Source organism: Leptinotarsa decemlineata, unplaced genomic scaffold, assembly GCF_025532065.1.
Source record: "Leptinotarsa decemlineata unplaced genomic scaffold, Ldec_3_MD MMD2_tig00026314_RagTag_RagTag, whole genome shotgun sequence".
Classification (NCBI taxonomy): domain Eukaryota; kingdom Metazoa; phylum Arthropoda; class Insecta; order Coleoptera; family Chrysomelidae; genus Leptinotarsa; species Leptinotarsa decemlineata.
Window position 1 is genome coordinate 15043902 of NW_027412684.1, and position 19868 is coordinate 15063769.

At 36.8% G+C, this 19868-nt stretch overlaps 2 protein-coding genes across 2 annotated transcripts in view; both read right to left on the reverse strand.

Annotated features, from left to right (window-relative positions):
• Positions 1-5461, reverse strand: part of LOC111511519 (mitogen-activated protein kinase kinase kinase 11) — a 92770-nt gene extending 87309 nt beyond the window's left edge. The window contains exon 1 of the mRNA XM_074181448.1: positions 5083-5461. The gene's annotated coding sequence lies outside the window, so the exon portion shown is untranslated. The remainder of the gene's footprint in view (positions 1-5082) is intronic.
• A 2495-nt stretch (positions 5462-7956) lies between these two features.
• The window catches only part of LOC111512496 (uncharacterized), a 208887-nt gene continuing 196975 nt past the window's right edge, over positions 7957-19868 (reverse strand). Inside the window, exons 3-6 of the mRNA XM_074181447.1 lie at positions 17754-18421; positions 14786-15316; positions 10133-10402; positions 7957-9771 (exon numbers count right to left, since the gene is read on the reverse strand). Coding sequence (XP_074037548.1) covers positions 8054-9771; positions 10133-10402; positions 14786-15316; positions 17754-18421 — 3187 coding nt within the window. The 3' untranslated portion in view covers positions 7957-8053. The remainder of the gene's footprint in view (positions 9772-10132; positions 10403-14785; positions 15317-17753; positions 18422-19868) is intronic.

Genomic DNA, 19868 nt, shown 5'->3' on the forward strand with positions numbered 1-19868 from the left:
CTGAATATTTGTGACTCCCGTCTCTCATAGTAGTAAAATAAAGTATTGGGAGCACTTTTAATGGGGCGCATTTATGTAGAATCTCGATAGGATGATCGCTTATGGTAGTATATAAATGGCGAGTTTCGACAATCGTTGTCGCCCATGAGGGAGTGAATTGGTATTTTTTGGCAAGCTTGTCAAGGTAAAAATAGACATACAAAAGTTTCATTCGCAGGAGTTCAGGAATGTCAGAAAGCGTTCAGAAAACGTCAAAACGCGTCCAAGAAACGTAAAAAAATCGTTTGGTAAGCGCAAAAGCGTTGAAAGTCCGTGTAGGAAAGGTGAAATGCGTATGTGTAAGGCAAAAAAAAAACCTTCAGGAAATAAAAAGACAATTTTCTTAAATATTAACGTTCCTAAACGTGTTTTGACGCGTCCTAGAGGCTTTCGACGTTTTCTGGGCATTTTTTTGACGCTTTGATGTTTTCCAATCGATTTTATACGTATCTTTAAAACTTTTTACAGTTTTTTAAACGTTTTACCGTTTTTAAACGTTTTACCGGTTTTAAACGTATTACCGTTTTTAAAAGTTTCACCGTTTTTAGACGTATTACCGTTTTTAAACGTATTGTCGTTTCTAAACGTTCTACCGTTTTTAAACGATTCACCGTTTTTAAACGTTTTACCGGTTTTAAACGTATTACCGTTTTTAGACGTATTACCGTTTTTAGACGTATTACCGTTTTTAGACGTATAACCGTTTTTAAACGTATTACCGTTTTTAAACGCATTACCGTTTTTAAACGTATTACCGTTTTTAAACGTATTACCGTTTTTAAACGTATTACCGTTTTTAAACGTATTACCGTTTTTAAACGTATTACCGTTTTTAAACGTATTACCGTTTTTAAACGTATTACCGTTTTTAAACGTATTATCGTTTTCAAACGTATTACCGTTTTCACACGGATTACCGTTTTCAAACGGATTACCGTTTTCAAACGGATTACCGGTTTTAAACGTATTACCGTTTTTATAAGTTTCACCGTTTTTAGACGTATTACCGTTTTTAGACGTATTACCGTTTTTAGACGTATTACAGTGTTTAAACGTTTCACCGTTTTTAAACGTTTTACCGTTTTCAAACGGTTTATTACCATTTTTAAATGTTTTACCATTTTTAAACGTTTTACCGGTTTTAAACGTATTACCGTTTTTAAAAGGTTCGCCGTTTTTAGACGTATTACCGTTTTTAAACGTATTACCGTTTTTAAACGTATTACCGTTTTTGAATGTATTACCGTTTTTGAACGTATTACCGTTTTTGAACGTATTACCGTTTTTGAACGTATTACCGTTTTTAAACGTATTACCGCTTTTAAACGTATTACCGTTTTTAAACATTTCCGGTCATCTCCTAAATACCTATCAATGAAGTCACATTCTCCAAAATTTACCTTCCTGTGGAAAATTTTCATCCCACATCCACGCGCGCCAATCTAATGTTTCGAAACTTGCCGTCTGCACGGTTCTCGTCTAGCGACCGTCCCATCAAAATGCTCCATAAATATACCCTAAAAGTGCTGCGAAATGATACATCACACTACTTCCCTTGACTTCAGCAGTAACAGCTCTACCATCGGAGACGGGAGGCATCCGATAAACAATTTTTCACTTTTTGAATTGATTATTGGGGAGATTAGGAAAAAAAGAATTCAAAAACCAATTCAGATTCAAAATTCCAGAAAATAGAAGGATTTCGATTAAGTTCTGCAAGCTTAACGGTAAAACTAGCAGAACCCAGTGTATAAAAACTACACATAAAAATTGAGTGATGGGAGGAAGCAGGATCCTGAAATTATATGCTCTCATGAAAGTTGAATTTAATCTATTGATCAGTACAAAAGAATAATTCCACAACTGAAAATTACATTAGGTATTTCAGATAAGTCATCAAGTTATCAATTCAGTTACCAGGTCTGTTCAAAAAATAAGGTGAATTTTCATTTTCCTCAAAACATATTCACTTATTCATTAGGGTTCTTTCCAATACTCGAAGCAGTTCTGTTATTGACTTATTGTTATGTCTTTGAGCTCTGTCAGCGCAAAACGCCGTCCTTTCATGGGCCTCTTCAAACATGGGAACAGAAAAAAGTCGCGGGGAGTGAAATCTGGTGAATACGGTGGCTAAGGCATAATAACGGTATTGTTTTTGGGCAAAAAATGACTAACAAGCGACGACGAATGGGTAGGCACATTATGGTGATGCAAAAGTAACGAATTTTTTCCACAATACCGGAAGTTTTCTTCGTATAGCTTCTCTGTATATATATATATATATATATATATATATATATATATATATATATATATATATATATATATATATATATATATATATATATATAGCTTCTCGGTAATCGAAGAAAACGTGGCTTTTTGATCGAACTTGGCGTGTTTTTTTTTTTTGGTTTCGGCTCTTTGGTTCTGACGATTGGACTTTGGTTTCAATGTAATAACCCTTTTAAAAAAATCTGGATCGCCGTTGACGCCATTCAAAAATTCCTGAGCTATGCTCATGTGACAGTTTATTTGCTCAAAATTCAGCAACTTTGGAACGAACTTCGCTGCCAAGCGTTTCATGACCAGGAATGTATGTAGACCGCGAAAGTTGAATATTCACCTTATTTTTTGTAACAGTCAACCTACTTACAGTTTTGAAGCCATTTGGATTTTTTTCTAAAATTCAAAAGTATAGAGCTTGTAGATCTCTTTTTCTTAATCATTGTTGTTTATGAGGGTTTATTTACAATTTGTCGAAATGTTTTGACAATTAAAACAGAATTCGATAATTTATTTAATAGCTATTGGTGGATTGGCCTACTCCATTAGGTTAATGATTACAATTTTATATTTCAAAAGAGTGAAATAATATACAACAAATATTTTTTCTTTCATCTAATTCAATGTTTGTATGAAAGTAGTTGATTCAAGAGGGCTTTTTATTCCTGTTTGTGTCTGAAAGTTTCTTCTTTGCATGATCATCTACATATCTTTGTAAAGAGTTTATTTTGAAAGTATTTGCTTTCTTCCTTCTCTGGAAGATTCCTACATTTTTTCTATAAAGATGGAGAAGTAGAAAACCAAAACCTTTCTTTGCTAAATATTATTCTCTTCTGAAAATATACTCCTTTCAAATATACTCCTGAGTGATTTCCTAGCATTGTACACATACATCCTTAGAATATGTATTCTCTTTCATGAACTTTATAATTGTTTTCACCTTATTCATTAGCGTCACAATTGTGAAAATCAAATCAAACAATAAACGTGATTACATATACTAAACCGAAAAAAGCTAGAAATAGTTGAAAGACGCTTAGCGTGCAATTATTTTTCCCAACTCATTTAGTGAATATGGCAGTGAGCTTCTCATTTAATCTCTACATACAAAGTCTCATAAGCTTCCTTACATGAAAACTTCATATCTTATGAAAAAATTATGAATAATAGCATTGGCCCAGATATTAGGTAAGTCTTTTGTCACTCCCAGGTACCCTTGTATTGGTGTTCTTGGAAAAAAAGTACTAGTCCAATCTATAGAATTCCACATCATCAATAGACAAGTAATATGAATAAAATAATACTGTTTCTTATTTAAATACTTAAATCAAGGAAATTACAATAAATGCAAATGAATATACAGAGAACAAACAATATACGGTATAGTAGGTACAAAACTTTGAAAGAATGCCTGTGTGACCATTTATCCAAATATTGATCCAAAAATAGATATGAACAGAATTAAACTGAAATGTATATAAATACTCAAATAGTATAAATACCAATTAATACTCACCATTTAGGAAGAGATTATAAAAAAAAACAAAAAACATATTACTGAATTTGATAGAAATATAATGTTCGGAAATTACATTGCCTGCTATCTAGATCCAGTACCTATGAAATTTTCAAGTGCAAAGTCAGAGAAATTGTGTCGGCACGGAAAATGGATGTTCTTCGGTAAAGAATTTTATAGTCGTTGGCTATATCTCAAGTGGGTATTTCAAGTTAGTTCCTATATTAATTTTTTGTTGGTAAAGTACTCTAATTGATGCTCCTATTTCACATAAATCCTGAAATGTAATTTTTTCTGGTAAAGTCGCAAGATAAAGAATTCTGGAACCACCCAAATTCCACCTCTATGAAATTTATCTTGTCACTCAAAAATTTTGGATTTGCATAATATATTTTATCAGAATAAACTTGATACACTCGGAATAAAACCTTTGAATAAAGTTGTGGTCTTTAGTTCATGTTTATGGGAGATTTGCCAGAGGAGTCTTAGGTTTGTTTTATGAATGCAACCTCATGCTACAATCCCTAATTAAATGAAGGATTTTACAAGGTCTACACAAACTATTTTTAATGATCTGATAATGTGTTACATGTTATGTCCTGATCATGTGCTTCGTTGAGTTTAGAAAAATCATGAATATCGAAAAAAGTCTGGTAAAACTAAATCAGTTGACTGGTTTTCAAGAAATAACTCTGGAGAGGAGTCCAAGTTTTTTTATTTGAAATAAAATTGTTAATCCACTGTTGAATGACATTTGAACAATTTTTTAAGATTTGACTGAATACACAGATTTTCAACACTATCTTTTGATTCTTATAGATTTGTATTTAATTCAATAACCCTGATTATCCAGACACCTATATTCCTGAGGTAAATGTTACATTTATCAACATAACTGAAATATTGTAAGATGCTAATAATTTTCATATTTATTTTAAATTTGATAACGTTTCACTTTCATTGAAGGTGAGAAAACTTCTGTTCCTGTCATTTGGTATCAATTTATTTTCGAAAAAAAATTTAGATTTTTTTTCTGTTACAATTTATGTCTTTTCTGAATACGGGTATTTCTATTTCAATCCCGATAAATGTCCAAACTTGTAATTTTTCCAAAGAAGACATTCAATGGAATTTGTGCAAAACTCGTATGAACAAATTCATAAACACTAACTTCACATCCCATATTTGTTTTGATTATGAACCAAACCAGATGTTCGGAAAAAAGTCTAATTCATACATACCAATTCAACGCGATAGTCCCTGGATTTTTCGGTGGAAAACTATTAAAATCCATCATCATTTTAAATTATAAGGCCCAAATGACAGAACACATAGAGCCAGGTGGTCACACAAATAACACTTCAATTATTTTGAATACATTTTTCGCTCGAAATCGCGTTGTATCACTTGAAAAATGGCACAAAGAAATGAATACGTATGCGAGACCCGTTGATACACAAACACCACTACTTATTTACACATTTTACTGGATACTATTTTGTCGAACCTGTCAGTACGAAATTGTTTTCGGCCATGTTTTTTTCCTAACCACCTCCTGCGAATAATTCGAATAGTTTCCTCTTTTACCGACTCGCGTATTAGACGAGTTCAAAAAACCTTACAGGAATGTTTCTAGTCAAAGCTCGATGCCCGGCAACTGCTTTTACGGCTGTGAGTATGAGGTTGCCTGTATACGATTAAATAAACATATTCGTTGTCGGTTGTGGCATCTAGTATTTGATAGAAAAATCATTGACGTTTTTCGGCTTTTAGGTCACTTTTCCTTTCAAAATAGTTCATTTTGGATACTAAACATTGTGGCAACTAGTGTGGTTGAAATAATGAACGTACTTACATTTCGAGAGAATTATAAATTTTTTGTCACAAAAAGTGCATTGGAAACTACTATTACCATCTAGTAGGCAAAATACACATCATCAATTCAAGATGTATTAAAAAACGGACGCTATAAGGTCTGTTCTGAGGAAACAACTTCCGTCAGGTGGCGGTATAAAACTCTAGGGAAACAAATACAATGTCAAAGTACTATAGTTATGAGCTTTTTGCAGATCTAGTCCGTAACTCTAACGATGCCATATAGTAACGATTATCGTAGAAAATACTGAATGCTCTCATTACTGGAAGAACATATTTTTCTTCAATTAACTGTTCATTTTTCAATTATGCTTCCTCTTCTACCAATTTTTTTGCAACTCCGTCTTTCCTACATATATAATCTTTCTCTTAGTCTAATTCAATGTATACAAGGCGGTCATATTATACATCAAACAATGAAGTACATCAACCAAAATGAATGAGATAACTTTTCGAATGAACCAGTAGAAGAGTCCATCACATCAACTTGTTGACTTATTGATGAAATTGAAAATTTGTCCATATTGAATATATAACACTAGGTTACAGATATGTTGACAGTGAATGTGTCTATTCGACTCTCCGGAGCAACTCGCGAGAGTTTATTATGACTCCTCTCTTTGCAATGAACAAATTTAACTTAGAAGCTAATTGGTTTCTTTGGATTTTTCAGGATTGATGGTGAGGGTGAAACTGACAAACATATTAAACCAGATTCAAGGTACATCGAGACAGAGACAAAGTTTGTGGACTGCTGTTTCATCATCTTTCAAATGAAGATAGTATGCCGGATCTTCCAACAATCCGCGTTTCTTCATATGATGGTCAGAGGACAGTAACATGCCTTCTGTAGCACAACAATTGTTTGGCCTGTCAAGGAATCCAGAGCAATGACAATTTGTTGAGGAGGGTTTTCAGCCAATTTACTATCAATTCGGACGTAACTAAGTGAAAGCCAAGTGCTTTCTGAGCCGCTTCACTACCTCAGATTTTTTTATTGATTTTCTCGTATGTGTGCAGGTGGCTTTTGCTAGTATCTCCATATATAAATTACTGATCCAGTTTCTGCCTGAAATACGGTCGTAGAAGACACTAGACAGGTTGATATGTCTGTCCTAGGTATGTGACTGCCATACAACTACACCGGAACCCGAAGATGTAGGTATTTGATCTTTTCGTGAACCAACCAGCTATTTGATCTTATTAGACTCTCCCAGAGTATTCTCTGTAGAGGTTAGGAATGTTTAAGACGAATAGTTGAGTATATAAATGTTATATAAAGGACTTTCAACTTTGACAATTGATAATGGCCATCTGTAAGAGTGTGCAGGAGAATCTGAAGCAGTGGATTTCGTGTCGCTCACAAAAAATCGGCCTTTCGCAGACTACAACTTGGCGAATTTTGCGTTGTGATTTGGGCCTGAACCTGTACAAAATGCATCTGACCCAGCAACTGAAGGTAAACGACAATAGACAACGACGTGTTTTCGCTGAATAGGCTCTGGAGCAGTTGGCAACTGACCCTAATTTTCATTGAAAAATCATCTTCAGCGATGAGGCCCATTTCAGGATGACTAGGTACGTGAACAAACAAAATTGTCAAATTTGAGACGATACCAATCCACATGATATTCAAGAGCGTCCAATGCATCCCGAAAAAGTCACCGTTTTGTGTGGATTTCGGGCTGGCGGCGTCAAAGGGCCCTAATTCTTTGAGAATGACGTTGGCTAAACAATCACTGTCAACGCAAGCACTATAGCGATGATTGCCACCTTTTTTTAGCTTGAATTGGAAGATCTGGATTCCAACGACATGTGGTCTCAACAAGAGGGCGCTACATGCCACACAGCTCATGCTACATTGGATATTCTGCACGAGCGATTTGAGAACATGGTCACGTCACGTGAAGGTGATGTGATCTGACCACAGAAATCATGCGATTTAACCTCGTTAGACTTTTTCTTGTGGAGTTTTTTTAAATCGCAGGTGTATGAAAATAAGCCACAAACCACAGCGGTCCTCAATGCCAACATAACCCATGCCATCGGTGAAATTCAGCCTGATTTATGCGCTAAAGTCATGGAAAATCGGACGTTTTTGGATGCGCCTCACCCAGAGAAGCCGTGGCGGACATTTGAACGAATGGATCTTTCAAACGAATGAAAAAATTTGATGATATCTCACATATCCTTTATTTTATTTAAATTTAAAGATAGGAAGCGCTCAATTAAAAACCGTATATATTGAAATACGCTTTATTTCGCTGAATTCAAAGCTTTCTCTCCCTACACTAGTTCCTAATAAATGAATTTAATTCAAAACCACTAAAATAATCGCTACGACGTTGAGCTACTATCATGCAACGGTAGGGTATTTTTATTCAGATAATAAGTTACCCAGTTATTAAAATAAGTCCTTCGTTTCCTAATCTCAGCACCACGTTCTTCTGCGAGAAAAGAATGCGGTCTCCTGAACTTAGATGGAGAGCGTTTCCTCCTACAAGCGTGAAATTCCCCGATGCTTATGCTGCACTCACATCTCACCTCCCCCTCGGATAACACCCTCTCGGAATTGGTAATTGTGTCGCTGTTGGAAGAATCCAAGTTGAGCTTGGACTTGTACAAGCTAGCCGGCACGGCTCTAAACTTTTCGTGAATCAGCTTTTCATATTTCGGGCAGTTGCTCTCACAGAACAAATCCTCCTCGTCTCTGTATCTTCCGTTCTTTTCGGCGTGCAGAGGGGATCTTTCGGGAGGTTTTTCGAAGTACCGACGGGGCATAGCATCGCCCTGAATCAATACAGGGGAGACATTATAGTTATGATTATTGAGCTCTCTCTCGTCATCAATTTTGGGCAGACACGACGAATTTTTTCTGACTTCCTTTTGCGATGACTTGCGTTTACCTTTGTCTCTGGAACCTGGAGATAAGTTTTGTGATCCTCCTCCCACCATTTCTGCCAACTTAGAGGAACTTTTCCCCGCAAACACCGCAGATTGCCGAATGTCTGATTTGCCTACCTTTACCGACCTTCGAATGTGGGGTATGACCTTTTTAAGATTAGAAGTCGTTGTCTCCACCAAACCGCTAATGAATGTAGGTACTGTTATGTTTGAGATATCGTCACCATCTTCTTCAATGACGTCTTGGTCGCTCCCCAGTTCAAGATTAGACACCCTTACGTCGGTAGCATGTTCCTTCGTTATTTTATCTCTGAGATTCTTGAACGTCTCCAGCTCTTTGGATCGTCTTACGCACGATCCGGACTTCATCCTCATTTGTCTATATTTTCGATCGTCGACTGTTTCGAGGTCGAGAGACGATTTTTCGCCTTTATCCGTCGCAACTTTTGAAGAGTGTTGAGCTTTAGGTCTTCTTTGTACTACGTCGGCAGAAGACTCCGTGGTGATTGATTCCTCAGTGGAATAACTAACGCTCATGCTGATTATTTCATACGAAATCGAACTTTCTGCGTGTATCCGAGGTGTAGAAACTGAGTCAAGACTGATTTCTTGCTTTTTCGTTTTTTCTTGCTTACCTTCTTCCTTCTCCACATCCTCTTCATGGCCCGCTTCAAAAACCTCCCCAATCTTCTCCCGCTTTGTGTCCTTACATGCTGAGTCAAATGACTCCATGGGTTCCTCCCGCTTGGACTTCTCCTTATCTCTCGTCTCAGGTGTCTTTTCTTCTTTTTCAAGCTTCGTTTTTTCCTCTGCCGCAGGTGCCACCTTTTCCTTCTCCTGCTTCATTTTTATTTCTTTATCTGCCAATTCAGCTATTTCCTTTTTCTTCTCTTGCGTATTTTCATTTGTATCTCCCACCTCAACCGTTTTTGCCTTCTGTTCTTCCAATTTCTTTTTCTCATCTTTGGCTTCTCTTTGATGTTTGCAGGCCAATTCAGCTAGATGAGCGATCTGAGTGGATTTCGTTTTATATAAGCCGATGTTGTATAATTTGGGAGCACCTTCGGGTTCTGTTTGCACCGCTGTGGTTTTCGATCCAGCTTGAATTGATTTTTCTAATGCCTTCATCGATTTCTTCTGTCTTAGTCCATCTGGAAGTGAAGAAAGTAAATAAGTATTATTGAATGTTTCTGTAGAAAGCATTTATATGATCCTATATAATTTTTAGAGTAACTTGTAATTTTTCTTTTATTTGGTCCTAGTACGATCATATTGTCACATACTTGTTATTACTTGTTCAACTTATATCGAATACATAAAATGATGAATTCATTATATGAATTCACATATGAATTATTTCGTTGCTCCAACTGTAATAATTGAATATTTTCAGCATAAATTACAACAAGTTAATTCTGAGTGGCTAACCCTCTGGATATATTTTCATATTCCAAATGATAAAATTTGACAAACACATCTATCGATCAATATCACTTTTGTTTTTTCAGTTACCTGATTCAGAGGCTTTGATCAACGACTTTATTGAGGATAACTTCTCCAAGGTGGCACATTTTGGTTTGTTAGTGGAATAGTTGCTGTTCGATATATGGTGAACGGAGAACCCTTTAGGATTGATATACGTTTTGTATACGTTCTCATCGATGGTGCTGATGACATCCAATGATAAAGCACTCAGTACTCCCGGGTCGTGCTGGTTTTTGTTATCCAAAAGTTGGTATGACTGAAGCACCTTCTGCCGCTCCGAATTATGCAAAGAATCCGCTGAAAATATTATAGAATTTAATAGTGATATATGATTATTTTCATTTGATTCTTCAAAAAACTGTCTTTAGATAGTAGCTTCGTTCGTCGAACGGCTACAATGGACATCTAGTATAACAGTAACAATAACAGAAATTAATTTCTGTATTTCATATATAGGAAATTATTTGCGACGAATCTCCCAAATGGAAGACGTTGTATAGGTACCAGATGGTCCTACTTTAACTTTATGGGTGGCATTAGCTGGGATTAATTGTTGTTTTTCCGTCGAGTATCTGCCACACGTACCTACAAAGTCGTAGGTTCACATGAGAGGCAAGGGTATGGTGTTTTCACCTAAATTTGAGAACATCACAATATGTTATAAACATGTTATCTATGATCACAATTCACCTTTATTCAGAATCGTTATTGTCAGAGATAATTTTATCTTGAGGTAATGTTGATTTGCATTTACTGTATTGCTAGGTTAGGTTAGACGTTAATCTATCCGAGCGAGCCGACTGCTGTCTCTAACCAATAGTGTGATAATATGAAACATATATATGGAAAATCAACATAACTAGCTGAAAATATGTTATTGGTTGGATAAAACATGTATTCATTTTGGTCATCTCTTCAATTTCAAATCAGTAATAAAACTTTTGAATAGTGAAAATTCGGTAAACAGAAATGATTTTCCACTATTGAAATTAAACTAACGTATCAGTTGATACGTCAAGAAAAGTACTTCGACCAAGCCACCAAAGATGACTGCCGCAGTTGCATTTGAAACGTTTGGAGATTGTAACCAAAGGAGACCATGGCGAAACCTGGAAACCAACCAAAAGTTTATATATAAGATTAGGAAGAATTATATTATATTTTTTCTACACCCGTACTCTAACAATACACTTATATGACCATAATCCGTTTCATAATGATATCCATTATGATACAGATTTTTCATAACGATACAGATTATCAACCAATAGAAACCCATAATTTTTCAATCAAGATTCCTGTTCCTTTGTTTGTCCTAGATTCTAACCTAAGTAACTAATTGCTTTATTTGTCAAAATCAGTTTTCATATTACCTACCTATATTATCAAAATGTCTGAAAACAGCGATATAGAAGGAATACCATCGACTCCAATATTTTTAAAAATAGCGTATGCAACTCTCATGTAATGGTTATTAATACACTCGCATATACCATACAAAACTCGCCTTCGGCTCGTTTCGTATCCCGGTTAATGCTCGTGTCTTAATAACCATCATTACATGATCGTTGCATAATATACTATTATGACATTGTTACAAATATTGAAACCTAACCTTCCTGGTTCATCACAAAATCCCAAACATTGAGAAATCCAACATTTTCATTTGTGACTGGTGATCAGTGACGTGAATGAAACAGTTAATATTGTATAATGATTCGGAAGATATTCTAAAGCCATCTAAAACATTCAATTTATTGTACTGAGAGTCGCTTACCTATCACTTATATAAATTACGTGATATGTTTTTCGAAATAATGAAAACTGAGGTCGTGAAAAGTCATCTCCCCTTTTTCTTTCATTTGATAAGTTATTATTACTAGCCGATTTTCTCATGAAAAATCTGTCTTTCACCCATGGAAAAGAAGGGTAACAACCTAATTTCTCAAACAGAATAGCGGAGGTCTTGTGATATCTCATTTGTGAAGTATTTCAATTTTATATCGAATTCTGGTTCGTTTATATACAACAAGGAAATCAGAAAGGCAAAACGGGAGTCTTTGAGGAAGTTCTGTGAGAGTATCTCTGACTTACCTCGCAGCACAAGAATTCACAAGATTCTCTCTAGACAGCCGACTGCTGAAATTGGGTCGCTTAAACGACATGATGAAACATTCACGCCCAAAAAAGAACGATTGGGACGTCGCAAAGTAGGCTATCAAGTCTTTTCAAGCCCTTCAAATCTCCCGGAGAGGATGGTATATTTCCAGCACTTCTTCAAAACGGACTGGAAATAATTTAACCTATTCTAACAAAATTGTATAGAGCTAGTTTGGCGTGGAACTATATACCACCCAGTTGGTTGGCAGCACGGGTGGGTGGGATTTAGGAATAACCACCAGTATGCTTATCAAACCAGAAAATCGACAGATTTAGCATTAAACAACTTCATTGAGAAAAACTTCTAATCCCTTGACAACAAGGGGATTGCGGTTGCTGTATTTCTTGATAATGAAGGAGCATTTGACAATGCACTACATACATCTATAGGATTGTCTCTGGCTAGGAAGGTTATAGAATCGACGATAACTGGCTGGATCTATGCCATACTAGTAAACAGAACTGCAATTACGACTCTTTAAGGCGAGACCATTAGCTTCAGGATCAACAGGGGCTGCCCTCAAGGTGGGGTACTATGTTCTCTTCTGTGGTCGCTCCTGATGGATAGTCTTCTTGATGCCCTCGACAAAAAAAAGCTGATCTGCAAGCTTATGCAGATGACCTTGTCATCCTGGCAAGGTCCACATCGGTAATGGTAGCTTGTAATATCCTCCAAAGCACGTTGGACATTGTTCACAGTTGGTGCCTGGGGGAGCAGATGTCTGTCAACCCCAGCAAAACTGTGTTAACCTTCACCAAGAGGAGAAAATTGGACGATCTAACACCACTTTCCCTCAATGGTGAGGTCATTTCATTTGGAACTAAGGTGAAATATCTTGGCATTATCCTTGATAAAAGACTCACCTGGAACGCTCACTTGGAAAACGTTTTACACAGAGCCAGACTGTCTCAATGGACATGTCGAAGGATTTGTGGTAAAACTTGGGGTTTAGGTCCCAAACATTTCCACTGGATTCATTAGACCAATGATCACTTATGGTGCAACTGCCTGATGGCCGAAAGCTTTACAGAAAACGGCCCAAGCGAAGCTCTTTGGCTTACAGAGACAGGCTTGTCTGGCTATCAATGGTGCCATTAGTACCACACCGTCAGCGGCCATTGATATCCTTCTAGATCTACCTCTGGAGAGAGAGGCTAGATGGACTACATACAGACTTGTGCACAATGCCAATTGCACAAATCAATTTAATACAGAGTGCAACAGATTGTTGGTTGACACTGGAAGTTACAGCATTCTGGAAATGACCTTTAGGCCTCCAACTGTCAACTACGAACTTCCTTAAAAAGTACTATTCCCGAGTAGAGAGGACTGGATCCTCCGGGAGAAGGAAATATTATGAGCAGATGGATCACACAGATGGATCGAAAACACCTTCCGGTTCTGATGCAGGTGTTTTTAGTCGCAGACCCAGGACAGAGATAAAAATATTCTCGGACAGTCAAGCGGCATTGGTAGCTCTTGGCTTCTACCGAGCAACGTCTAAATTGATAGCAAATTGCCAAGAACGACTCTCCTCGACAGGAAGACTCAACAGATTGTCTCTGGTCTGGATTCCTGGCCATATTGGCCTGGAAATCAACGAAGCTGCTGACTACCTTGCAAAGGAGAGTGCTGCATGCAGCTTCATCGGACCAGAACCTGTCATTGACATCGCTTGAGGCTTTGTCAAACAAACTTTGAACACCTGGATGGTAAGAAGATTATTGAACTTCTTCTTCCAGGATTGGCACACTCCAAGGCGTTCATTCACCCTTTGAAGCTTGGAACCAAACAGATGTTGGACTACAGTAGGGATGAACTACGATATCTAAGAGGCCTTCTTACAGGTCACTGTCATTTGAATCATCTTATGCAGAGACGTGGACTGTCGGAAGACAAGTGTGTGTCGCCTCTGTTTGGAAAATGATGAAACAGCAGAGCATATATTTTGTGCCTGCTCCGCTGGGGACCGAATCAAGTTCTTAGAGTTCGGCAGAGCCGTATTCTTACCATCTGACTTGAAGACCACTCACCATACAAACTAATCGGCTTCGTTAAGAGGCTGGGTTTGAATATGGGAAGGTTGTCGCGGGTATCAAGGCGGGAAACTTGCACGTTGACTATCCGACTACCTCATTAATGATGAAACAGCAGTGCCTGCCCCGCTGGGGACCAAATCAGGTTTTTAGAGTTCGGCAGAGCCGTACTCTCACCATCTGACCTAAAAGACCACTCACCATACAAACTAATCGGCCTCGTGTCGCGGTGGAGGGTCAAATACACCCACTCACTTTAGAACTAACCTAACCTGGTTCGTTTCTAAGAATCACCGATTCTTAAATTGGCTCAACCGGCCTGAATGCCGTTCAAAAGTTTCATTTAAATTAGTAATTAATTCAATTGTATGATAGTATTTAAGTTGATTTTTTATGCACCACTTGTTTCATAATCTGTAGAAATTAATCTTCACATTTGTTTGGATTGCGCACGCAAACCACGTTGATTAGGAACATAGTTACCTGGAGATTGTTTCAGTTTTCCATTCTTACTCAAAACCAATTCCGAATCGCTAAAAGACCTTAGCCTTTTCATTCGGGAGGGTTTATATTCATGCAACCCTTCTCTGGAAGACGCCGCTCCTTCGTTTTTTCTGTAGTGCAATCTATTCGCAGTGGATATTATTTCGCTATTTTCGGCAGAAAACACCTTTGTTAGTGAAGAAGAGTATACTTCGAAGAAACCCACGTTGGTGCCTTCATTCTTGTACGTCACGTGAGTCCTGCCAAATGCATCGATAAAAAAGTTGACGAGTGTTTGGACTATCGGTTCTGTGACGATGTTCAAGGAGGGTAACACTTGTACGGAAAGTTCTAGAACAGGTTTCTTCGGAGGTATTTCTAGTCTACCGGTGTTTTTATTTACTAGAATCGGTTGATACGGCTTTTCAGTTTGGGATGACCTGACTGCAGTAGTGATGTTTTCGGTGGTCACGGAAGCTGCCCCCGAGACGAAATCTCGAAACAGCCAATCTTCGGAACCGACAAAAGAGACTGAAATAAATAGTTGTACATATTATTGATAAGTAGTATTTTGCAAAATAAGAGGTCTATTCAAAAAATAAGGTAAATGTTCAAATTTCGCGGCCTACGTACATTCGATTTACGATTGTTTTCATTTTCTTCTGTTGGTACACTCGTCTCGAATATATGTTCACCGTTTCAACTGCTTACAATTTTTGGTTTGTTGTTGAGAGGCATAAAAGTTGTGTTAGGAACTTAACAGAAAGAAATTTCTTCAATATTAATCTTAATTTAATAGATTGTAACTTTTCACTCAACAATACAAATGTGAATCAGATTTATGATAACATCAAAGAAAATTGTGAAAATATCTTAAATGAAATTGCACCTTTGAAAAGAATTACTTTCTATGAAGAAGATCTGCCTTGGTATGATGGTCAAATCAGAAAGTTGAGTAAAGAAAGAGATTTTGCTCACAAGTTATTTAAAAGAAATGCTAGTGATGTCAATTGGCATAATTATAAAAATAAACGTAATGCTGTCGACAGCATATAAATACTGAACAATTCTTTTCTTATTTAAAACCGAACCTGTCTCCCTGAAATTGATGTTCTATTAGCATTTTGGTCGTTGCCAAAAAATAAAGCAATAACTGAAACCCTTTCAGCAGTAGTGTGAAGCATTTTTAAACAAATAACAATACACGACCCGTTTAAACAAAACAATCGAACTATGTACTAATGAAAACTGGAAGAAGAGGAGTGGGTATTGATTTAAAAAAAGGGATTTTATTTAACAAAAAACTGATAAGAAGAACTGCTCGAAATTTTTTTTATTTAGGCATACAAGTTACCAAGTGGTCTGTCTGATGTATTATTAACATGGCAATTTTAACTTCAAATTATCTCGAAAACTAATCGTTACAAAAATTTTCTTTTAACAGAGTGGTAAAGGTATTCGAAATACCTTTGAAACAAGGTGCCACTCGACCTACTTTCCCTATCTAAATAAGGGTCGTCGGACGTACCCCTCCGAAGGGGTGCGTACTACAAAAAATCTGATTAGTCTGAAAGGTGTCCCCCTTTAATTAAAAATCGACGTGTCCGAGCTTTTTTTAAAAATCTTACTTTTTATATTCAAAAACGGCTCTGTTAAGTTTTCGTTGTTACACACTGTATACAATTTCAATATTCAAAAAAGTTCCTTACAATCAACAACAAAAATAAACTGAGTTGAATGAATAGTGAATCTGCTGAAGTGTAATGAAGGACAAATTGAAAAGTTACACTGAAGAGTCTAATCAGGGACGTAGCGAAAAGAAATTCCAGGAGGGGAGGGAATCCACATTTTCCCAACCCCACCAGCAAAATTTCCCAACTTCCGAAACAATGAAAGCCGAGGGATTAGTTACTACTATAATATATTAATTTTCTTACTTAGCTATCCAAATATTGGCTGAATGCTTATGCCCGTTAGGGTATGCACAAACAAAAATGAATTTTGGTAATTATATAAATAATAATGGGAATTATTCTACTTTGGACCAAGGTCCTTGGTCTTCTACCATATCCTCCATGTATAGGAATATTCAATACAAATGAAAGGAAACAACACTCAAGTAATATTGTGTTTATTGTTTTCTACTATTATTTTTTCTATTTTCACGGCCCGAAATTTCCCAACTTCTCCAAGTCGAACAGCGAAAAGTTGGGAATTTTGTAAAATTTGTGGACTGTTCAGGACTGTACTCTTACTTGGGAGAAATTAAACATTTTTGAAGTTTTCAAACAACCCAGAATTTCAAAGTATAGGATCACCAAGTTATACTTGTTGGGAAATCCCAACTTTCTCCCGGTTCTTTCCCTTTTCTTAATACATCTCCCTTCCTTTTCTTTCATTTTTATTTTTATTCATTTTTTTCACTATTATTTTTTTCTATCTTCACGGCCCAAAATTTCCCAACTTTTTCCCAAGTCGAAAAAGCAGGGGGGGAGCCTTCCCCCCCATCCTTCCCATGGCGACCACCTCAGTGACCACCTGCAGCTAGGTTACAGGTTACTTGAGGCTGGTGGGTATAGTTTGTACCCTGCAGCCAAGGGAGAAAATTTTTGGTTAAGGTGCATCACAGAAGACCTACTTTCCAAGTCGCACATTTGTATTGCTTGGTTGATGAAGGTGGTCGCGGACTGATCGCCGATCAGGTCATCACTAGATTGCAATCTTGGAGTCCCTGATAGCAAAGCACCCACTGAGATCCGGGCCGGGTCAGCTTATATCTCTCTAATAGAGTCCCACTCTGGCAAGCTTGAAAAATCAAGACCACTCACATCGTTTACATGCTGAATTTAATCGGTCAAATTTGTATAGGTGTGAATCACAATGAAACTTCTCGTGTTGCAATAGAAGGTCGAGTAGACCCACTCAGTTTAAAATTTACTATATACCTCTTACTAACTAAAATATTTACCCCTTGGTCCTCCCATTCCTCCCAATCTATCTTCAATGGTTTTCTCCTCATCAACAATTGAAACATTACTTCCCGTTGATTCAACGATGGCATTGAGTTTTGCATGCAGATTATCGAATTCATCCTCGTCTACAGTCCCGTCTACAGGGGCCGTTCGGAACTTATCTGTTGAGTCGACTACTTTCTCAGTACAACGACAAGGACGTCTGGTTTTTGGTCTGAGTTTGTCCAGGGCTTCATCGAACGCATTAGGGTATTCATCGGAAATCTTCGGTTCTGTGACTGCTATTGTTTCGCTATTTGTTTCTACCGGTGATGCATCGGGTACTTGTAGGTGAGTTGTTTCTGCTTCGTCAGAGGTTTCCTCAGTAACTACTAACGGGATGATGCTATTTTCTTCTCTGGATTCCAGTTTTGGTTCACTTTCTCCTTTACCTCTCTCAGTTTTCTTTGTTGGATCGGTAGTTTTTGCCACTTTTTCTGGTTCACTGTCAACAGATGCTGCAACTTCTAACAATGTTTTCTTTGTTTTGAACCTGATCTCGTTCAATGTTTTTTGCAGATTCTCTATCAATTGGTTGGTTTTTTGAATTTTCGACTGGACAATGTCATCTGCTACTATGCATCTGTGGCATGTCTTCGATTTTATTTCCACTTGGGTAATTGATCTGTAAAGAAACGAATAGTTATGAATTGAATCTAACAAATTGAGGAACTCAATAACCCTGTAGGAAGTTTGAAAACTCCTAGTGGGTTCGAAGTTATTATCTATTTTTGGTTCCAATTAAAGAAAGACAAACGACCAACAGTTTTTATTTCATGGGGAGTAGTTCAATAAAGTTTAGTTTTTGGAGATAGTTCATTTCCATAAAAAACTAAAACGAATTCAGAGACGATAAATTTGGATATTTCGTTCATATTTTGCTGCCCGAAGATTTTTTAAAACAAAAAGTCACGATATGCATTGTCATGTGCTTTTAAGGAACACTGGTTTCCATATCAAATTGAGTATACCAACAAAATAAGACTTCAAGAACCACATATTGATAAAAACTACCAATGTAAGGTCGGTAGCGTTGTTACTAATTTGGTAATTGGTATGATTACTCTCTCCACAAAATGAATTTAATAATTACCCTAGACGTATTACCTATAGTAAAACCAATAATGATTGAGAGTAAAGCGCGTTGTCATATCTAAATTTTACGTTACCAGTTTATAGCAGAATCAAAATATAGTAAGCAGTAGAGTTGTAGGTTGTGGCAAATTATAGATAATACACAATACTAGTACGATTAAAAGGTATTATTTATGACAAAAATCAGTAATGAGCTTGTAATGAGTAATACTTATACATTTCCTGATTACTGATCAGTTAAAATTCATTATTTTCTTTATAGTGTTAGATATTTATTACAACTAGTAGCAACGCTGTACGCAACAATATTTCTGTCTTTGTCACTTTACCGTAACTTCCATCTCATCGTTGCAGTCCTCACTAATGTACTTGCAGCCATGAGCGTATCATTGGTTTGTGAATTATACAGCGTGAATTGTACGTTTTACAGTTAAGTTAGTCAGCAATCGACGTGTTGTGATAACAATTGGTGAAAATAATAGTGCTAATAAGTGTTTAAGCGTTACATAATTATATTTCTACACCGTTCTTAAACTACTCAAAAAATGGAAGACATGGTCGGGCCTTCCACGTCGAAAAAGGTAAAACGGTCGGAGTCTCGGTCAGTAAGAGAAAAACAAATTGTACTGCGAGTATTTCACTGTCTTGAAAGAGATCATCAGCCACCAAAAGATGACTTTGTGCATATGTGCTGTAATTCTACGTGTGTACCTCCGAATAACCAACCGGGCATTTCTACATCATTAAGTTCCACAATTATAAAAGATAAATTAGTTGATATGTCCTCTGATTATACCGGTGTACCAAAATTATCGATTTACAAAATACTAAGAGAAGCAGAAATTCATGGGGACGTACAAACGCCAAAAACTAGTAGCGGACGAAAAAAAATCACAGTTGATGAAGAAGCCTAAACCAGTATACGATCATGAATTGGTCCCAAAAATGGGTAAAGAAACTTTTAGGAAACTTGTACA